General features: G+C 48.3%; 2 protein-coding genes across 5 annotated transcripts in view; one reads left to right on the top strand and one right to left on the bottom strand.

The window, feature by feature from the left end:
* The window catches only part of PPM1A (protein phosphatase, Mg2+/Mn2+ dependent 1A), a 91,331-nt gene extending 73,182 nt beyond the window's left edge, over positions 1-18,149 (bottom strand). Inside the window, exon 1 of the mRNA XM_075926345.2 lies at positions 18,027-18,149. Coding sequence (XP_075782460.1) covers positions 18,027-18,102 — 76 coding nt within the window. The 5' untranslated portion in view covers positions 18,103-18,149. The remainder of the gene's footprint in view (positions 1-18,026) is intronic.
* Positions 17,697-21,726, top strand: part of DHRS7 (dehydrogenase/reductase 7) — a 53,285-nt gene continuing 49,255 nt past the window's right edge. The window contains exons 1-2 of one of the 4 annotated variants that reach the window (XM_075926350.2): positions 17,793-17,934; positions 20,599-20,733. In XM_075926350.2, coding sequence (XP_075782465.1) covers positions 20,668-20,733 — 66 coding nt within the window. In that variant the 5' untranslated portion in view covers positions 17,793-17,934; positions 20,599-20,667. Of the gene's footprint in view, positions 17,935-20,598; positions 20,734-20,765; positions 20,808-21,726 lie in introns of those variants that run through there. The other 3 variants (XM_075926349.2, XM_089778328.1, XM_075926351.2) reach the window with 3 other exon arrangements.

The following is a 21,726-nucleotide window of genomic DNA, read 5'->3' as shown; positions in this document are numbered from 1 at the left end:
TTTCTTCTGTTGAAAGCATGAATAACATTCAAACGAATGCCTGCTTCAGACACTGTGGCCTACTGCATAGGGTTGCGTGTTTGACTCAGCTGCCCCTCCATAGACGCAGACAGGGAGGCAAACAGGACACATCTGAGTGGTACTGTGACCCCATAAGCCAGGCTGTAACCCCACCCAGTTTGGGGCTGTCAAGGTGCTTTCACCATGGATGTTATTTAAATTCATGATTGCTGTGGCTCCCATGACATCTGTGACAAAATCATAGCCTTAGTGGACCCCATATCCCTACTGGATACTGTATAATAGTTTCATGATAAAATACAGTCATTCCTCATTTAACACATGCCCACTTAACACATTTTCACAATAGCACGATTTTTTTTGGGGGGGGAGCATTTGTCAAATAACACGACCGTCCCCGGAATAACACAATTTCCCCCTGCCGGCCCATTGCCGGTGGCTGTGCGGGGCTTCCCCTGCCTCCCTGCAAAGCAGTGGAGGGTTCACCGCACCGTTCCCCGGTAACCCCCCCATGCCGGATGCCTTGGCCCCTCTCCTCCACCCCCGCTTGCAGGCCGGCAGCTGGGTTTCCCTTGTAACAGACACCACCACTTGAAACGCAACCCCCAACTTTTCCATTATTTTCAATGGGAAAATTGGCCCCGCATAACATGTTTTCACTTAACACGATCATTTTCTGAAACATATCTATAGTGTTAAATGAGGAATTACTGTAAACATATGGAAGCAACCATCTAATCCCATGGTGTCCAACCAGTTCTGAAGCACTAGCCACTGTAGTGGCTACTGCTATAGCAAACTAGCCACACTCAACAGGCCAAATAGCCACATTGTTCAAGCCAAATCGTCACATTCAACCAGCCAAATAGCCACCTGTGTTACTAGCATGTTGGACACCACAGATCTAATATAAACCACCAAGCATTTACTTCTTTTATTTTGGTTGGAACAGAAGCCAACTTCACTCTGTTTCTTTATAGTCATTTCGTGCATTAGTGTCATTAGTGCAATGCCAGGGGTAATATGTGTTATCTTGTTAGATTATTCCTAAAGCTTCATTAATTTGTATTCTACTGTTAGTCAGGAGGGGGAGCTCACCAGACTTCACAGTGAGTAGAGGAGTGTTGGGCTCGCACATACACAGTATTCGTAGCTGTTTGTCATTTTGTTTTCACAGTCTTGTAATTCATCTTCCCTCTGCCTCCCAGTGCTCTTGACAGCCACGCCTTTATATTCTTTGGGCAGCCATCAAAAATGTGCGTAGTAGAGGACTGTCTCCAAAGTGCTGTCTGTATCACTCAAAGTATGTCTGCACTACAGAGAAGATCAAAGCTGCCGCTGTCGATCTTCCAGGGTTCAAATTAGCAAGACCAGTGAGGACACACTAATTCAAACTGAGAGGAGCACTCCAGTCAAAACTGAGATCTTCCAGAAAAACTTTTTCAAAAGAGAGCGTCTACACAGCAAAAGCTCATCAAAAAAGAGATTTGCTTTTTCAAAAGATAGCGACCACATTGTTTGGACCTTATCTCACATATAAGGCCACCCGGAACCAGTTCAGGCAGGACATTAAGTCAGAGGTTGCTTCTGAGTGCTGTCGCCTAAGGCTAGCTGATAGACTTGCTTAAAGGGACCCCCCTGGACAGCTGTTTCTCTGCTTCTGCTGTGTGCTTGCCTACCTCTCTGAGGGACAGCAAAGCTTTTGCAGTGTGTGCTCTGATTGCCCAGCTTTTGGACGCCACAGCATTCTTCTTCCCATAGAGCCAGAGCTGCCCCTGGGCATGCGATGGCCCCACTTGGCCATGCTGCAATTTTTGCAGCAGTTTATGCAGGCTGACTTCATGGCCCTGCAGAAGCTCAACACAGACTTCATCCTCTAGACTCTCTCACTGTGTGTGGGAGCAAGACCCATGCATCCACACCCCACAGGTGATTTTGGAGGCTGGACACCAGTTCCAACTGGTGGGACCGGCAGGTCATGGAGCGGTGGGACAACCAACAGTGGCTTCAAGACTTCCGCATGCGGAAGCCCACCTTTTTGGAACTGTGTGCCTGGCTCACCCCTGCCCTCCAATGACACAACCCCCACCTGCAGCCCGCCATCCCCCTGGAGAAGTGGGTTGCCATTGCTGTCTGGAAGCTCGCCACCCCCAACAGCTACCAGTTGGTGGGCAACCTATTTGGCATGGGAAAGTTCACCGTTGGGACCCTCCTTATGGAGGTAAGGCACTTTCAGGCTGCAGTCCTTGCAGGGAGGGGGGAGTCCTGGAAAAGGGGACCCTAGGGAAAGGGAGGTGGAGTGCTGGGGTGGGCTAGAGGTGGGGGGGAACCCCATTCCCAGGTGGTTGTGCCGTCCCACCCTCACACAGTCCTGATGCTGGGGGAGCAGCCTCATAGGGGGTGGCTCCTGGGGTGTTTGGCACCTCCCAAGGGCTCAGGCTCTCCCTCTCTCATTCTCTGTTTTGTGTGTTTGTTTGTCTCCTTCTGCAGGTTATGAGGGCCATCAACTCCATCCTGCTGTGCAGGGGCATCCGCCTGAGAGACCTGGACCCAATCGTCACAGGATTTGCTGCCCTGGGGTTCCCTAACTGTGGTGGAACCCACATCCCGATCCACGCACCAAGTCATCGAGGGGAAAAACGTGGCAGAGTAGACGTACCCTGAGAGGGGCACTCTGGCAGTCCTGCTTCCATGGGGAGTAAGGGACGTTGAAGGGAGAGTGAGCTCCTTTCGACTTCCTGTGGCGGGGGCAGCACCAAAATTTGAGTTAAGATACTTTGGCTTCAGCTACACAATTAACATAGCTGAAGTTGCGTAGCTTAATTTGATCTTATTCCGTAAAGTAGACATACCCTCACTGCTCTGAGGGCACCAGAAATGTCACTTTACTGACGTTCAGGCTGATTTACTTTGCCTTCTGGCTTTGATTTCTTACTAATTTTTTTCCATATTATGAGTCACCATTCCTTCAGGAAATAAAAATTAGGTTCATACAAGTGAAGTAAGACAAGCACCATAAGAGGGGAGATATGGAAAAAGTCTTTTAAAATAATTTTTAATCCTCAAGTTATTAATATGTGTTCCAAACCTATAACACTATCTTCATTTAGCTCTTCTGGGATATAAATATAAATAAATGCACTGTTGGCCCCTTACTAAAACTCAGTGGGGGAGCGAGCACTGGTTGGCTCGCTCTCCGTACCACAAGGAAGGGAAAGGATTAATGGGAAATTAGGACCCTGGGACTGACAGTCCTCCGGGGCAATGGGGAGATGCCAACGCTCTAGGTGAGCCTGACTGATAGGGCAGGCAGGCTAAGGAGGGAGTCAGGAGGCTGGTGGGGGAGGGCAGAGGATGGGGTAGGAACTCATGCTCCTGGAGATCCTTTGCCACCTAGGCTATGTCTAGACTGCAAGCCTCTTTCGAAAGAGGCTCTTTCGAAGATACTTTCGAAAGAGCCTCTTTCGAAAGAGAGCGTCTAGACTGCACGCGGAATTTCGAAAAAGCAAGTCGCTTTTTCAAAAGAAAGCACCCAGTGAGTCTGGATGCTCTCTTTCTAAAAAGCCTGTTTGCTTTCAAGAACGCCTTCTTTCGAAAGAGCACTTTTGAAAGAAGGCGTTCTTCCTCGTGGAATTAGGTTTACCACCATCGAAAGAAAAGCCGCATTCTTTCGATTTAATTTCGAAAGAACGTGGCTGCAGTCTAGACGCAGGTGAAGTTTTTTCGAAAAAAGGGGATTCAGACTCCCCAAGAATCCTGGGCCCAGTCTTGTTGGGGTTGCAAGGACTCTGCCGCAGAGGAGAGTGGAAGGGGAGTTCTTGTGATCAGCCAGGCCTGTGGATAAAGAGAATCATCGGAACAAGGTCTCAGATCTCTTTACCTGCCCATTTCAATGGTGTAGTGTATAAGCCAGAAAAGTTCCCCACAGTAGCAGGACCATTCCCCTCCTTACATATATGTCAAATTCAGGGCTTTTACTTCTTCCCAGCTAAGGAATTTCATCTTGCTTCAGTATGCTGTTAAACATATGGTTTTTTTTTTTTTTTTTTTGAACTGAGGAAGTGGGTCTGGCCCACGAAAGCTCATCATCTAATAAACCATCTTGTTAGTCTTTAAAGTGCTACATTGTCCTGCATTTTGCTTCAACTACCCCAGACTAACACGGCTACATTTCTATCACTGTTAAACAGCTCTTCCATTAGTAGCTGCTGTTTCTTAAACTGCAAAGTAGGTGGGGCTTGTCTTCATCTAAAGGCAGATCCATATATAGGGTTGAAAGAAATTTAGCTTTTGCTCAAGTCATGCTTTTTTCCTCTGCAGGTTCTGCCTTCAAACCCTGCTGAAAACCCAAGCAAGGTTTTCTATTTCTGTTGACAGAATAGTACCTTGTAATGTATATCAATGACTGGTAATAATTAAAGGAAAATACCTCGGTAAAAATTATTCTCCATATTTGATCTAGGTTTTCATTTGGTGCAGAATGTATCCAAGTCTGTTAACTTTCATCATGTTTGTTTCCTGACATAGCTTTGCTCTATCACATTTTTTACAATTTCTCACACAATTCAGCATCTGACTATACTTGCCACAAAAATATTTTCTGATTTCAACTTTAGCTTTCAGCTCCATGTTTAAAAATTAGTTATAAAAATATTTGCACTTTCCTCACTTCTCATAAAAAAATCAAGACAGATTTTGAGCTGAATTAATACTGTGATCAGTTTATGTATCTTAATCAGGAAGAGTAAAAAATATCTGTCTGTTTGAACAGATACATTGATGTAGTGGGGTGATTGCCCCACTCTGGCCAGAAGGCGTTAAAGTGGCTGGAGGGAGCCTGTGCAGAACACTGGCCAATCAGACCAGGGCTTAGAGGAAGCCAATGAGAGAGCAGCTTGCTGGAATAGTCCTGTTATAATGAACAGCTCAAAAGAGCAGTGGTCAATTGGGTCCTGACCAGGGAGGGTGTAGGACTGGTGCCCAAGAGGGAGCACTTTAGAGACAGAAGGAGGCAGGACAAAGCTGCTGATAGAGGGTCCCTGGACTGGGACCCAGAGTATTGGATGGGCTTGAGTGCCCCCTTTTCCCCTTGCAGTGCATCTAGCCACGCTGAGGGGTGGCCTTTATAGACTGTGACCTGCCCCTCAGGTGGAGGCTGTAGTTAGCATGGAGGCTGTAGTTAGCCACAGTGGCAGATGTGAGGCTTAAAGCTGCTGATCTCCTCAGAAGGGAGTGAGAAACCAGTATGGCTAGAGGGCAGTGTCCTGAAGAGGATGCATGGTCCTAGGAGCTATGCAGGTCCAGAACAGAGTATGGGGAGAGTGCAGAGTGATAACAGGTGAGGGACTGGCCAGAAGGGAGTGCCCTGCTGAAGACCAAGCTAGTTCCCACGGTGGCCAGTAGGAAGTGCCATGGTGATGAGTCATGACCCCATTACAACTGGATATGAGCAGTAAGAGAAACATCTTGACTAACTCTAATGCACAACAATTTGCATCTCAAGAATGTAAAAAAGGTTTGACTGGTGAACTTGCATGCTAAGGAAACCATTGAATTGTAGGACTGGAAGGGACTTTAAGAGATCATCTAGTCCAGTCCCCTGTATTCACATCCTACAGCCAACATGGGGATAGGGTATTAAACTGTAGCAACCTATCGGCGAGTGAGTGGTTGCTGTTGCCAGTGTTGCCAACTTCTGTGAAATGGCAAAATAGAGTTTTGAAGTGAGACGTCATTCCGTGATTTTTTGGCCTATTTTTTTGCATGTGATTGGTGAAAACTCAAGCTTTGTGGCTGATAGCATTGGAGCTAGAGTTAGTCTGGAAAGAATCATCTGAAAGCAAGGGAATGTGCCTCATTCCATTAAGGAGCAGCCTGTTTTGTGTCTCTGTTTTTGGCTTCTTGTGTGTCATCTTTCTGAATTCTAAGAAATAAAACAGTATTGCATTGTAACCTTCCAGCAAGAGTATTTGTGTTTATCCAATTCCTTTATATATACCTTGGACAGAAGTTTCTTCAGTTTCTGTGTTAGAACAGTCATGGCTATCCTAATACTCTGGAGAGCTGATTAAAGACTCCCTCTAGCTCAGAGCCACTCGATACGCGGCCCATGGGCCGCATGCAGCCCACAGTGCAGTTTGGGTTTATGCGGGGTTCAACACATGGTCCGTAGGTGGGATCCTTTGAACATGGCCTCCACTGGGAACATGCTCCACAATGGCGAGTCAATATAATGGTCTTCTGTTGATAGGTGTTTTAGTAGTTAAATTCCTGGACTGTCATTGCTCATTAAAAGTGCTGTCATAGGGGTAGAAATCAGGTAAATATTGCATTTTATTAATACCAGCAGAACTGATTTAAATGGGGCCTGCATGTTGTGTAGTCTTGCCTTAATCTTTGTATTCATGCCCATCAATGTGAAAAAAGCAATTTGCATATATTTGCATGTATATGCAACCACACTTAAGTTGTGGCCCCAGGCATGTGCTGTATCATTGTGACCCCCGGGGATTCCACAGTTAAGCAGCCCTGCTTTAGCTTCATCTCTTGGCTTGAACCTTCCTGAACCATATTTAATTTGCATGAACATCAAGCAATTCTGAAATAGTCCTAAAACATTTGCCTGTACCTGTCCTTCAGCCTGCAGAAGATCTGTGCAAACCCACTCACATGATGATAATCTCATACATGCCTAATTTTCATGACCTCACATTCTCTAGTGCCTCTGCTTCTTTGAGGTGGGATCTTGCAATCCAAACACTCTCAAACTGGGTCTCCAGGTTATGCTCCCAGGTTCCCAATTGCATTTTTCAGCCAGCCCAAGAGTAGAGCCCTATGCAGATACAAAATTTGAATCTGCATCCATATCCGCAAAAATGAGCCACGGATATCCATGAATTTGCAAGACTCTACCTAAGAGTTTTCCTGTAGGTGCCTCAGACAGTATGTTTGCAATGAGACAGAAACAGCTTCTTCAGAACAAAGCAGCACTTAGAGAAGTGGATTTTTTAAATAACAAAGGGTATGTCTACACTACCCTCCTAGTTCGAACTAGCGGGGTAATGTAGGCATACCGCACTTGTAAATGAAGCCCGGGATTTGAATTTCCCGGGCTTCATTTGCATAAGCGGGGAGCCGCCATTTTTAAAACCCCGCTGGTTCGAACCCCGTGCAGCGCGGCTACACGGGGCACGAACTAGGTAGTTCGAACTAGGCTTCCTAGTTCGAACTACCATTACTCCTCGTGAAATGAGGACGCAGACCAGGGGGACGGGGGGGGGGGGGGGCAAAGCAGAGCCAAGCCGCGGAGCGCGGGATCAGCTGACAGCCCAGACGCTCCGCGCTCCGCGGCTTGGCTCTGCTTTGCAGACCAGGGGGACGGGGGGGGGGGGCAAAGCAGAGCCAAGCAGAGCCAAGCCGCGGAGCGCGCGATCAGCTGACAGCCCAGACAGCGTCTGGGCTGTCAGCTGGCCGGGCGCTCCGCGGCTTGGCTCTGCTTTGCCCCCCCCCCCGTCCCCCTGGTCTGCAGAGACCAGGGAGAGGAACGGCCCCGTTCGTAACTGCAGATCCGACGTAAGTCGGATCCGCGTAACTCGGGGACTGCCTGTACTTTCAATCTCCTCCCTCCAACTCAGTTTGGGTATGTCTACATTACAGCACTAATTTGAACTAACTTAATTCGAATTAGTTAATTCAAATTAAGCTAATTCGAATTAGTGCATCTAGACCTAAAAACTAATTCAAATTAGCGTTTTGCTAATTCGAAATATCATGTCCACATTGAGTGGACCCTGAACCGAAGTTAAGGCTGGCCGGACAGTGCCGGCAGGGCATCAGGTTAGGACTTGGAGTGTGGAGCTGCTGCTCAGGCGAGCCGAGGGCTGTGCTTAAAGGGACCCGCCCCCCACCCTGGACAGACAATTCTCAGGGTTCCCCACTTTCTTGTCTAACTCGATGAGGGACAGCAAAGCAGTCCTGTCTTGGAGTTCCCTGAGTGCCCTCACTTGGCACATCACAGCACTCGGCCATCAGCCCGGCTGCACTTGCCGCAGGATGCCATCTGGGGGAGTCAAACGGAGGCTGTCAGGATCCAGGAGACCCTGCAGGAGAGCTTCCACCTGAGGAGCCCGCAGAGCCATCACAGTCCTCTCTATTAGGGGCTCGTGCCCCATTCCTCCCTCACCTTATTCCACTTACCCTACCCTAGCTCCCCTTCCTGATGTAAATAATAAAGGACACGTGTGTTCAAAAATAGAAACTCTCTTTATTTAACAAAACTGGGGAGGGGAGGATTAACCTCTGGGGAGACTGGGAAAAGGAGGTGGGAGAGGGGAAAAGAGAGGGTGGGAGAGGGGAGGGGGAAAACCTGGGAGGAGGGAGCTGGAAGGGGGAAGTCAGGGGAAGAAGGAGGAGGGGAAGTATAAAACTATGGTAAGCCATATCTTTAGTACTGTGTACAGATGTGGTTTCCTCACCTCAAAAAAGATATTTTAGCCTTGGAAAGGGTTCAGAAAAGGGCAACTAAAATGATTAGGGGTTTGGAACAGGTCCCATATGAAGAGAGGCTAAAGAGACTGGGATTTTTCAGCTTAGAAAAGAGGAGACTGGGGGGTGATATGATAGAGGTCTATAAAATCCTGTGTGGTGTGGATAGGGTGAATAAAGAAAAGTTCTTCATTAGTTCCCATAATATAAGGACTAGAGGAGACCAAATAAAATGAATGGACAGCAGGTTTAAAACTAATAAGCGAAAGTTCTTCTTTACACAGCAAATAGTCAACCTGTGGAACTCCTTGCCACATGAGGCTGTGAAGGCTAGAACTATAACAGAGTTTAAAGAGAAGTTAGATAAATTCATGGAGGTTGAGTCCATGGAGTGCTATTAGCCAGGGGGTAGGAATGGTGTCCCTGGCCTCTGTTTGTGGAAGGCTGGAGATCGACGGCATGAGACAAATGGCTTGGTCATTGTCTTCAGTCCATCCCCTCCGGGGTACCTGGTGTTGGCTGCTGTCGGCAGACAGGCTAGTGGGCTAGCTGGACCTTTGGTCTGACCCAGTATGGCTGTTCTTATGTTCTAAGTTCAGGGCTCAGGGTCGGGGGTCTCACTGGACCAACTTGATTTTCATGCAAACCTGCTCCTGGGTTAGCATGTGGCCTTTGGTGGCCAGGCTGGCAGCTATCCTGCCCTAAACGGCCTCATTCCTGTGCCTAGTGCGGAGGTTGTGGACGTTGGAGGCCTCCCCCCAAACCTCGATGAGGTCCACACTCTCTGCATTAGACCAGGCGGGCGCCCGCCTCTTACGGCTCCTGGGAGCCGCCAGCCTGGTCCTGGGAAGAGGCGGAGGGCTGGGTGGCAGCAGGTGCCTGGCTCAGGCCGTGCCAGGTGCAGGGTCTGCTGGCTGGGTGCTGGCAGGCTTGCAACTGGCATGAGCACTATAGCCAGACCGTGTCCCTTTAAGGGCTCCGGGGCCGGGAGGGGGGCAGAAAAGTTTCCCTGGTTTGGCCCAGAGTGGCCACCAGGGCAACATGGGAAGGGCTAGCCTCCAACTAATTCAAATTAAGTGGCTACACAGCCCTTAATTTGAACTACTTAATTCGAACTAGGCGTTACTCCTCGTAGAATGAGGTTTATCTAGTTCGAATTAAGCGCTCCGCTAGTTCAATTTAAGTTCGAACTAGAGGTTTGCATGTATAGACGCTATGAAAGTTAATTCGAACTAACAGCTGTTAGTTTGAATTAACTTTGTAGTGTAGACATACCCTTTGTCTCTCTCAGACTGAGCTTTTTTTAGGCCTGAAGATCTCTGGGCACCTTGAAATCTTGTCTTTCACCAACAGAAGCTGGTTCAATAAAATTAGCTCACCGCCCTACTCACATCCTGTCCAACCTCTTGGTCACTTCCTTTTCCCTTTCTGCTATGGAAACTCTTCTAACTGGTCAGCATTTTTCAATCATTTAAGTCTTAGCAAAACAAAAGTCGGTACCTTTGCTAGCACCTCCAACTAGAACATTGGTGGCAACCTGTGGCCGCATATGGCTCATTGGGGTTCTATGTGTGGCTTGTGAGACATTTTGCAGCATGCAGGCTTGCCAAATTCTGCTGGTTTGCATCTGTAGGGTTTTTTTTCCCCCTACTGGTATTACTAAAGTAACACACATGTCATCAGAAGTAAGGTGCGTGCCAATTGTACAAATTGGCAGACACCACAAATTCTAGGTACAGGCAGTCCCCGGGTTACGTACAAGATAGGGACTGTAGGTTTGTTCTTAAGTTGAATCTGTATGTAAGTCTGAACTGGCGTCCAGATTCAGCCGCTGCTGAAACTGACCGCCAGTTCTGACTTACATACAGAATCAACTTAAGAACCCCAAGCGTCCCCAAGTCAGCTGCTGCTGAAACTGATCAGCGGCTGATTCCAGGAAGCCTGGGGCAGAGCAACTCTGCCTCGGGCTTCCTGTAATCAGCGCTGGTCGGTTTCAGCAGAAGCTGACTTGGGGACGCCTGGGGCAGAGCAGCTGGGGTGCTGCTGGGTTGCTCCAGTAGCGCCGCTCCTCGGCGCTACTGGACCAACCCAGCAGCACCCCAGCTGCTCTGCCCCAGGCGTCCTGATTCAGCCGCTGCTGAAACTGACCAGCAGCGGCTGAATCAGGACGCCTGGGGCAGAGCAGCTGGGGTGCTGCCAGGTTGGTCCAGTAGCGCCCAGAGCAGCGCTGCGGGACCAACCGGCAGTGCCCCAGCTGCTCTGCCACAGGCGTCTGGAGAAAAGCCTAGTCTGCTGGGGGGGGGGGGGCGTACTAGCTGCGCCAGGAAGACCAGGAAGACGCGGGCGGCAGACCGAGACGCACCGCGGTCCCGCCACCTGGGTCCTCCGCGGCTTTGCTCCCCATCTCCCTGGTCTGCCAGGGAGACGGGGAGCAAAGCCTCTGAGGACGCCAGCAGCGCCTGGGCTGCCTCGCTGCCCGAGCCCCCCCCCCCCCCCCCGCGGCTTTGCAAAGCCTCGGGGAAGCCGGCAGCGGAGCAGCTCAGGCGCGCCTGGGCTTCCTCGCTGCCCGAGCCCCCCCGCGGCTTTGCTCCGCGTCTTCCTAGTCTGCAGACCAGGGAGACACGGAGAAAGGCCCGGAGTACACGGGCAGCAGGACCGCGAGGTCCCGCAGTCCGTGTCCTCCGGGGCAGCCCTGTTCGTAACTGCGGATCTGACAAGTCGGATCCGCGTAAGTCGGGGACTGCCTGTATTGCCTTTTTGGATAGCTGATGTGTCCATTAATTCTTTCCTGCAGAGATTGTCCAGTTTGTCCAATATACATGGCAGTGGGACATTGTTGGCATTTGATGGCATAGATCACATTAGTGGATGTGCAGTTAAATGAGCCTCTGATCTGGTGGCTGATGTGGTTGGGTTCAATGATTAAATTGCTTGTGTAGATGTGTGGGCAGAGTTGGCACTGGGGCTGATTGCAGGGGTGGTTCCTCGATGATTATGATGGAGGTGTGTTGTGTGGTTATTGGAAAGAGGGTCACAACTTATTTGACTGAGATCAGGTGAAAGGCTGTAAAGTATCCTGGATCAGGGCTGTCCCTAAGGGGGCTTTCCGTGGGGCCTAGAATAACCCCGCTGCCCAGACTCTACCCTGCCTCTTCCTGCCCCCACCTGGCTGTTTCACACCCCTGCCCTGTCCCCTTGTCCCCTTTTCCCAGAGCTACCTGAGCTGGCGGATTACCAGGGGGCCTAGTGCGGGGTGGCAACAGGAGTTGCTGCCTCCCTGACCACAGCAGCAGTAGCCTGGGAACTGGAGCAACACATGCAGCAGCCTGTGCCACTCCACTGCCATCTCCCAACTGGGTCACTCCACTTCACTGCGGCGGCAGGAAGCAATGCACCCCCGCCTGGCCTGCTCTGCTCCCCCAGCTAGGGCTGCTGTGACACCAGAAGAGAGGGTAGCCTCCTGGCAGAGAGGCTCTGTTCCTCACTGTAGCACCAGGATAGATAGGGTTGGGTATACAGGGATGAGGGGGAGGGGTCGCAAACGAGGGTTCAGAAGCTTTAGTGGGGGGGGGGACAGACAGGGATCTGGGCTCAGACTAATGGAGTGACAGCCTTGAGCTAGGGGCTGAATGAGGGGTGCAGGGCCCGGGGGGGGGGGCATATGGAGATCAGTTCTACATTATACTTAGTAAGGAATTTGTCAAATATATTTCCTGAATATTTTTGTCTCACTTGTGAGACATACATATTCAGAGGTATTCTGAAATAAAGCTACCAAAATAATTGAAACTGGTGTGATTTTATATTGTTTTGACACATAAAATATGCAAAAATTGAAAATATTGTGTACAGACAGAATTGGCACAGAATCCCCCCTGAAGTAAATGTAGCAAACTTGCAGGCAGCTCAGTTGAACTGCTGCCATGAACAAATAGGCTACTGAGTGGGAGAAAATACCTTCTCCTCAAAGCCAATGCACTACAGATGCACCAGATTTTGTCAAGGTGTTGAGGGCAGAGAAGAAACAGAAGGATGCAAGAGTCAGTCTGTTTATCTACAATCATCTGCTCCCTCTTCTCGCAATTTCTCTTATGCAAGTTACCATAAAACACCACTTTCTCTTACTATTTATTTGTGTTCTGATGGCAGGGCTGTTTCTACAAATTTTGGTGCCCTCCCCAGGGTTGCTATACCCACAGTTATAGGATCGGCTCTATGAGTGCACAAGGGCAACACCAGCTGCCTCTGTTCTTTCCCCCGAAGGCTCCTGCAGGCTCTAGGACAGAGTTTGGGTGCAGGCTCTGGTCTGGGGCAGAGGATTGGAGTGTAGGGTTCAAGTCCACTGATGGCAGTGCGAAGCAGAACAACACTGCCCTAGACCACTCTGCTCTCCTAGCGGCATTATTCAGGGAAGGAGGCTTGGGAAAAGGGGTGGAACCACCCCCATGCTCATCAGTGGCTGGAAGTGGTGCAACATGACTGGGAGCAGGCAGAACAGAGTAGGCTGGGGTCAAGTCATTCTGCTTCCTACTGCTGCCTATGAGTGTGGGGTATGTATGTCCAGAATCAGATCCCTGCTACTGGTGCCCTACTAGTTCCCCAAATGGCATTGCTCAGGGGAAGGAGTGGAATTGGGGCAGGGTGCGTGCGGGGCCCTGCATCCCACCCCCCTAAGAGATGGCCCAGCTGGGCGCAGCCCATGGCAGGAGCCAGCTTGGGGATGGGGATGGCTGACAGCCAGCCCTGCCCCATACACAGCTGCCTAGGGGGCACCATGAAAACTGGGGCAATTTAATGCCTCAAATTTTCTAGTACCTACATGGCTGCATACTTTGCATATGTATAAAAGTACTTATCAGGAACTTAAAACACAATGAATAGTCTTGCAGCACCTTAGGCTATGTCTACACTGCAACACTATTTCAGGATACCTGACTATCCTGAAATAACCCATGTCTTCACATCAAGCCCATTATTTTGGGCTCGCTATTCTGATGTCTCTATAAACCTAATATATGGAGATATACCTATCTCATAGAGCTGGAAGGGACCTTGAGAGGTCATCAAGTCCATTCCCCTGCCCTCATGGCAGGACCAAGTACCATCCCTGACAGACTTTGCCCCACTCCCTAAATGCCCCCTCAAGGGCTGAGCTTACAACCCTGCGTTTAAGCAGACTAATGCTCAAACCACTGAGCTGTCCCACCCACCTCATTCTAGAGAAGGGACATTTCAGAATAGCACTTTATTTTGACATTAATGATGAAATAAGCTATTCTGAAATAGCATTGAAATAAGATACACAATTTGCATAGCTCAAATTGCATATCTGATTTCGAGTTACGGTGGTGTATAGACACCCCTTTAAAGACTAACAATATGCAGATGGTATCTTGAGCTTTTGTGGACACAACCCACTTCTTCAGCCCCATTATGCTAGGTGTTATACACAGAACAAAGAGAAAGTTGCTGACCTAGTGCGTTTATACTCTAAGATGAGAGAACAGGTGGGTACAACACAAGGTGAAGGTGTAAGAATGAGATTATTATGATATGAAAAGTGTGGTAATCTTCCTTCAAATCTGCCATAATACTTACATATACTATAATGCCAACAAGAAACTAGCCCACTAATGATTAGGTCAAAGGCCAAGTGAAAACAGTAGCTATTTACACAAAGTTTTAAAAAAAATATTGACTGTACATTTCTCTGTTTTCCCCTCTTGACCTAAGTGGTTGATTAATTTCTGGAGCCCAATGTGTTTTGATTTGGAGGATAAACTGATGTTGGAATTGGATATTTCTTTGGTCAGGTGCAATCCTATTTATTTACAAAGAGTGTACAAAGTCCTGCTTCCCTAAGCACCATAGGAATCAAACAGGAAATAATTTATTTGGCAGTTCTAAAGTGCAAAAAGCTCTAAAGTCTTTCTCCTGGGTCAGAATCTTAGTGCCTGTTCCAATTCCTTGTCTACTTCTCTGGAAGAATTTAGAAAAATTACTGGACAAGGCAACCTTTCACAAATAATTTATACAAGACAATATTAAGAGCTGGGGCATGTGCTGAGAATGGAAAAAGAACACTTACCAAATTCCACCAGGCTGTGTCTACATTGGCACCCTTTTCCGGAAAAGAGATGCTAATGAGACAAGTCGGAATTGCAAATGCCGCGGGGAATTTAAATATCCCCCACGGCATTTGCATGAACATGGCTCGGGGCTTTGCCGGAGAAAAGCGCCAGTCTAGACGGGATCTTTCGGAAAATAAAGCCTTTTCCGGAAGATCCCTTATTTCTGATTTTAAGAGGAATAAGGGATCTTCCGGAAAAGGCTTTATTTTCCGAAAGATTCCCGTCTAGACTGGCACTTTTCTCCGACAAAGCCCCGAGCCATGTTCATACAAATGCCGCAGGGGATATTTAAATCCCCCGCGGCATTTGCAATTCCGACTTGTCTCATTAGCATCTCTTTTCCGGAAAAGGGTGCCAATATAGACACAGCCCCCTTGAATGGAAGCCAGAAAATGGAAGAAGAGGAAGAGTGTGAATAACATGGAAAGTGACAGTTCTGAATGACATCAAGCACCTCAACATGAAATGGGCTACCTATCAACTACACTTCTCTCCAGATCTTCCCAACGTGCAGGAAAGCACAGGATGGACTAAGGTCTAAGGTGTATGTAGCTGGAGAGAATGGCTAAATTCCACCAGGTAAAGCCTTCTGCTGCAGAAGTGGAGACTGTTATAGATCTGGAAACTGAGGCACAGAGATTAAAGCCAGAATTCTCAAATTGGTTCATACAAGATAAAGCATTTAAATCCATCTTCAGGAACCCGTCTAAAAGTGATTTGATTTCTAGAAGTGCTGGAATCTAGGGGATCTGTAAGTGTTCAGCACCCATAGACTCGGGAGCTTCACTTTAGGCAGCCACGTCTGAAAATTTTGGCTTATTTGAGTAATTGAGGGTAGGAACTCAGTGTCATTGATTAAATTAATCTCTTGCTTATTCTACATTCTCTCTCCTTCTATTGAGATGACCCCACTACCACCTGTCACAATGGGTGCTCAGTAGAGAAGCCAGCTTTTGGTGGTAGTACAAGTTGAACCTCTCTAGTTCAGAACCCTTGGGATCTGCCCAGTTCTGAACCAGAGCACTTTCCAGACCATGGGAGGTCAATATTGTCTAGCAGCATTACTAACACTTCCACTGCTTACTGCACAGTTAGAGGACATTTAGGGGTAGATTAGAGCTAAACAGCAGCACAGAACACTGAGAGCTGGGACTGATGGTTGTCAACAAACTTTATGGGACCCCGGGAAAATTGAATACACCCATGAATAGTGGACATCTTGCTAACTAAAATCATTCTGGACAATGGATGTTTCTGGACCAGAGAGTTCTGGTTTAGAGAGGTTCAACTGGTACTGTAATATTTGTGGTAGTCCAGCTGGAAATGCTCCTTACTGCTCCAACCGAGATGGGCTCTTCCCCAAAATCCAGGAGCCTATGGTTATGTTTCTTCTGGAGCCTAAAGGCCAGTCTTTGGTGTCTATAACAGGAGTGCAAATACTTTGTAATTTGCAGGAAAACATTGCCAAGTTTTCATCCACAGTGATCAGTGTGTATTTGCAAGGATATGTCTTTTAAAAAGACAAAAAATAGAAGCTGATATGCTCCTTTACATTTCCAGGTGTAAAATGGTGCAGGGGGAAGGAGAGAAAACAACAGCATGCTTTATGGGCTTACAAAGGTTGTTCCTATTTATGGAACAAGTAAACAATATAAATCAATTCCCCGTTCTCCCCTACTAGGAACAACCCATCCCACTTACCACTATGGCAAGCCTCCAACACAGAGGAGAGTTTCAGTTAGCAGCAGGGACAGATCTAGTGTTTACTGATCCTAGTACAGTACTAACATTGTATCATGTAGCTGACCTCTCACCCAGTAAGCCAACAGTGCCAAAGGCTTAACAGAAAGAAGCTGGCTCAGCAAGGGTGGCTGGTTTTTGACTGGAAACCCAGGTCAAACAGTGATCCTGCTCGCTCTGGACGGCATGCCTGACCAGGTCGTTGATTGGATAGCAGGGCTGTGCAGCAGGTCTGGCAGGCTTCCTGCCAGCCTCCTTGCCACTTGGCACCTGGAAAACATAGGCATCCCCCCTCATGTTCCTACAGACAGGGGCTCTCACCAGGTCCCTGAGACAGCCTGATGAAACTGAGCAAGCACTAGAGAAGGGGGAATGGAATGAGCAGGCTTGGGCAGGGTAAGAGTATTGGGTTTTGTGCCTGTAGAAAATTGACCATCCTGGGCTCAGCATAGAGCAGTCTGGCAGGTGGGGCCTTCAGTGTGATAATTCTGAGGCTGGGATTACTGTGGACCTGGGTGACAAGTTATATGGGCCCGTGATTCCCGGTCACCGGGAATATTCCTAGCCTGGGTCCCAGCTTCAGCAAAGTTCAGGGCTGGGTCTCTCCCCTGGCCCCATCTGTCACCCCCCTGTGCTCCTTGTACGCATCTCCCAGTTACACCCTGCATGCTTCCCTCTGGTGCATCCTCGGGCCCCACCTGCCACCTGGCCCCACCACTGGCAGTGGGGCTAGATCCTCTCCAAGCCTCTTGCTCAGTGTGGCTGCAGACATGTCCCTGGGACCCCTAAGGTGTGTCTGAGTGCTGCCCCTACCTAGAGCACCCCTGTGATCAACTGAAGCTGTGGCAATGGTGCTTGTGGGCAGCGGTGCGTAGAGAGCACCCTGCCTAGGAACTGCGGCCAGAGGGGGGGTGCCACAGGTAAGCACTGCACCCCTCCCCCTCCCAAACTCTCTCTCAGAGCCTGCCCCCCCACCTCTTACCCTAGCCCAGAGCCTGTCCCTAGCCCCCCATCTCCTTCCCCAGCCTACTCCCGCCATCCCAGCTCCCTTAAGGCTGGCGAGGGGACAAAATGGGGGGCAGAGCGCGGGCGGGGCATGAACATTTCTGCAGCCCCGGGGACCCCGCCTGTGGAGAGGCCTGAGAGAAACGGGCGAGGAGGGAGGAACTCGCCAGCAAAGGCGGGAAGGCGGAGGGGGAGGGGGAGTCAAGGCGAAGGCGGGCAGCTCCCCGAGAGGAGCGGGGGTGGGGGGAGCGGCTCCCGCGGGGAGGGCGGAGACAACGCGGGTCTCCGCGCCCCCAACGACGTGCTCGGAGCCTGGCGGTCACTCCCCGGCGGGGGCGGGCTCTGCGGCGCGGCGAGGGCGCTGGGCCTTCATAAAGGCCGCGGGGGGCGGCGCGGCGCCAGGGCGCTCCGCTGGCCATGGAGTGGGCCGTGCTGCTGCTGCTGCTGCCCCCGCTGGCGCTCGGCGCGCTGCTCTACCTGCTGGGCCGCTGGCTGCTCGGCTTGGACGGCGACTTCACCCTGCTGTGGGCGGAGTGGCGGGGCAAGAGGCCAGGTAACCCCGCGGCCGCGCCCCCCCACCCCCGGCCAGCGTGTCTCCGGAGGGGGCTTTTCAACCCGGGGACGCGCCTTTTAATCCGATTTTACCTGGAGCGATTTTACCAAAGCCCCGTGTGGACGCAGTGCTCCGCATTCCAATGTCTGGCTGCAGCGGGCCCCGCATTGAGCCCGCTGGAGTGCCCGGGGAGTGTCCACACGGGGGTTTAGTGCTGTTCAGCGAATTCCTCTTGTAAGTGAACGTGGATTGCCTTTCCTGACTGTCCCTGTCTCTGTCTAGGGGGTAGGGCTGGGAGACTAGGGGCTGGGATAGAAGCCAGAGAGGGGAGGGGTCTTAGTGGTGAGGGAAAGCCATGGAGTGGGTGTGGGATAGTCAAAGGAAAATATGAAGGAGAGAGGGAGGATCTAGGATAGGAGCACTGTTCCCTGTCAGCTATGCTCTTTGGCAGTCACTGAGTCAAATGCCTGATTAGCAGTGCCCACAGCTATGTTTTTTGGTTCCTACTGGTGATGCACATTTGCATGTGCCTTTGTGCACATACAAACGTATTGTGCGCATGGATGGGAAAGATTGGATAGGAAGGGGGGTATTTAGGAGTCTTTGCTACATCCCTATTTATACGCTTAAAAAAAAAAGTGTGTGGAGGCGGGAGGCACATGCCTCTGATCAGATAATGCTGCTGTTGCCCTGCTCAGCTGTGGAAAAACTGAGGAAGAGTTTTTGAAAACATTTCAATATTCGCTATTCATGCCATCCAACTGCTAGATGCTTCAGATGGGTTGGAAATTAAACCCATGCGTTTTGAAAAAGGACAGCTACTTTAAAGTAGTTGGCTGTTAGGTCAGAAAAGTTAATCAATGAGAGTAGGTAGCCCTGTACCGGAAATCTAAGCTGTCACTATGAGCTAATGGAGATAGTTATGGGTTATGGAAATTTTTGTAAGATGTTTCAATCTGGTTTTTAATTTGTTTTAAATACATTGCACTAGGTTACTAAGGTTTAACAGATTAAGGATGCAAAATCCCATTTAATCAGCTAATGTGCACCAATACAGTGCTAATAATTCTCTTTCTAGGTTTATTCTTAAGTCTTAGAGGGGTAGCTATGTTAGTCTGTATCTTTAACAAGTAGTCCTATGGCACCTTAGAGAGACTAATAAATATATCAGATCCAGCTTATCTGTTGAAGTGGGTTTTACCCACAAAAGCTCATGATCTAATATATTTTTGCTAGTCTCTAAGATGCCACAGGACTGCCCATTGTTGTTATACATTTATTCTAGTTAGGGATATAAAATCCTGGTTAATAAGTTAACTGGATAACCTATTAAGTGGGATCCAGCTTCCCCTCCCCCTCCCCCCTAGCATGTGAGGCAGGCAGCTGGAGAGTCTCTCTTCCCCCCCTTCCCCCAGGGATGGAACAGCCATCCCCCTGGTGGGCCATGTGTTGGGGAAGGGGGCTACTCCTGAGCACTGGTTAACCACTGCCTGGAAAGCAACCACTTGATAAAGGTGATACTTATTGGCTGTGTCTAGACTGGCAAGTTTTTCCGCAAAATCATCTGCTTTTGCGGAAAAACTTGCCAGCTGTCTACACTGGCTGTTTGAATTTCCGCAAGAACACTGACGATCTCATGTAAGATCGTCAGTGTTCTTGCGGAAATATTGTACTGCTTCCGTTCGGGCAAAAGCCCTCTTGCGCAAGTCATTTGCGCAAGAGGGCCAGTGTAAACAGCACAGTACTGTTTTCCGCAAAAAAGCCCCGATCACGAAAATGGCGATCGGGGCTTTTTTGCGGAAAACCGTGTCTAGATTGGCCACGGATGCTTTTCCGCAAAAAGTGCTTTTGCGGAAAAGCATCCTGCCAATCTAGACGTGCTTTTCCGAAAATGCTTTTAATTTCCGAAAAAACTTTTCCGTTAAAAGCATTTTTGGAAAATCATGCCAGTGTAGACGTAGCCATTGAGTAATGGGTTACCAGTTAACATCCCTAATTCTAGTATGATGTCTAGTTTGATGACATTGTTACTTTATAGTATTACACTTGCTAGGTATCCTACAGAACAAGTGATGACTGTACTTTTTAGAAAGAACAATGAATGAGGGTACCAGATGAAATGAGGGATAGCAGGTGAGAGAGCACAAGGATTACAACATTTTACAAAATGTGTTACTGCTCCTACTGTCTCCTCTTGCTCCCGAATATGAAAGCTGCAAGTTTTCTTTTCCTCTCTCAAATACCTCTTCAGAACTGATTGCTTTATTTTATCAATTAAACCCAGGCATTAGCTTCCACTCTCATAAAAACTGTTAATTAAAAACTTAAAGGAAATTAATCACACAACACAAACCAATCTTATGTTTTCAAGTTCTCCGTATAATGTCCTCCCCAGAGTGTTTTCCCTTTCCTCATCCTTAGCACATTGTGATATCAGAAGAATTTCTCAATCTGTATCTTTGACTTGAAAATCCAGAGGATAGAGAACAGGTCTACCCTTTTACACTCTACAGTGCCATGTGTATCCATGTCAAAAGGTTAAATGTTGAATAATGGTTACAAATATCTGATGGATCTTTCTAATATAGTTTTCTTCAGGTTATTTTTTATAGCTGTTTCAGTCCTTCTCACTTGATTTCTCCTCCCTCCCCCTCTTCCTTTTAGATTCCTGTTTGGGTCCCATGTTTTTCAGTGGCCACCTGTGATATGTTTTCAGGAAATGCATGAGGAATTATGGTAGCCTCGCTGCTTTTTTTTCAGCACTTGCAAACAATGTGTTCAGCTCTCTCGTTGGAAATGGTCAGTATTGTAGGCCTTTTGTAGAAAGCAATCTTGATACCACATAAATGGATGCCTTGTGGCTTGTTTTATTGGTAAGACTCACAAGATATTAGGCATTGCATGACTATAAAGGAGGAATGGTCCTTGACTTAAAATACTGACAACCTATGATTTGACCCTGAAAGATGCTCTGTGTCCAAACCTTATGCCTATGGACTCCACTGAGCAAAGGGTTCAGCTGCTCCAAGTAGTCAGTGGTTTGCAGGATTGAGGCCAAAGAAAAAGAGTAATAGTACAAGATACAAATAGGTCAAAATGATGGTCTGGCCCCAGTAGTACCCGCAGTTGTATAAAATCTGCTCATCATTTCAGTTTCACTGAGCCTGCTATTTAAATCCTGTCTTGATAGGAGACTCTATAGCACCACCAAAAAAAATCTATTGATAGTTTCTCAAAGTCCCTTCCTCCTGTTCTATTAAGTGCAACTTTCTGAAAGTTTCTTATAACAACACCTTAACTACAACTCTGTGCAAAAGATTAGCATTCTAATATAAAAAGGAAGGTGGTCTAATGGTTAAGACATCGGAGTGGAAATTATAAGATCAGGACATTTATTTTTGGTTCTGCAACAGACTTGGCAATAACATTGGGTGTTCTAGTTAAACAAACAAACAAACCTTGTTCTGAATTGTGAAAAGTTGTGTTTTTTCCCCATGCACAGCATATTATGCATAACTCACTATCACCCCGGTGAAAGAATTTTTCTACATGTGGTCTGTGTTTAAGATTACCAAAGGGATCTGCATCTCCATTTGATGTTTTTTATGGGTCTGCAAATGGAAGAAAGCTAAGGAAGGCTGTGCTTAAGCTTCATACAGAAACATATTAAGGATATGTTTATGCTGAGGTACTTTAAAAAAAAAAAAAAAAAGCATTGAATTTCAGAGGCTGACTCAGCTGATTGGGCCCTGGAGCTAAAAATGCTAGAGTAGACATCTGGGCAGGAGCCCA

The sequence above is a fragment of the Pelodiscus sinensis genome, chromosome 5 (assembly GCF_052426305.1).
Source record: "Pelodiscus sinensis isolate ZL-2025 chromosome 5, ASM5242630v1, whole genome shotgun sequence".
Lineage (NCBI taxonomy): Eukaryota > Metazoa > Chordata > Testudines > Trionychidae > Pelodiscus > Pelodiscus sinensis.
Note: the sequence above shows the minus strand (reverse complement) of the source record. Positions and strands in the feature narration are given on the sequence as shown.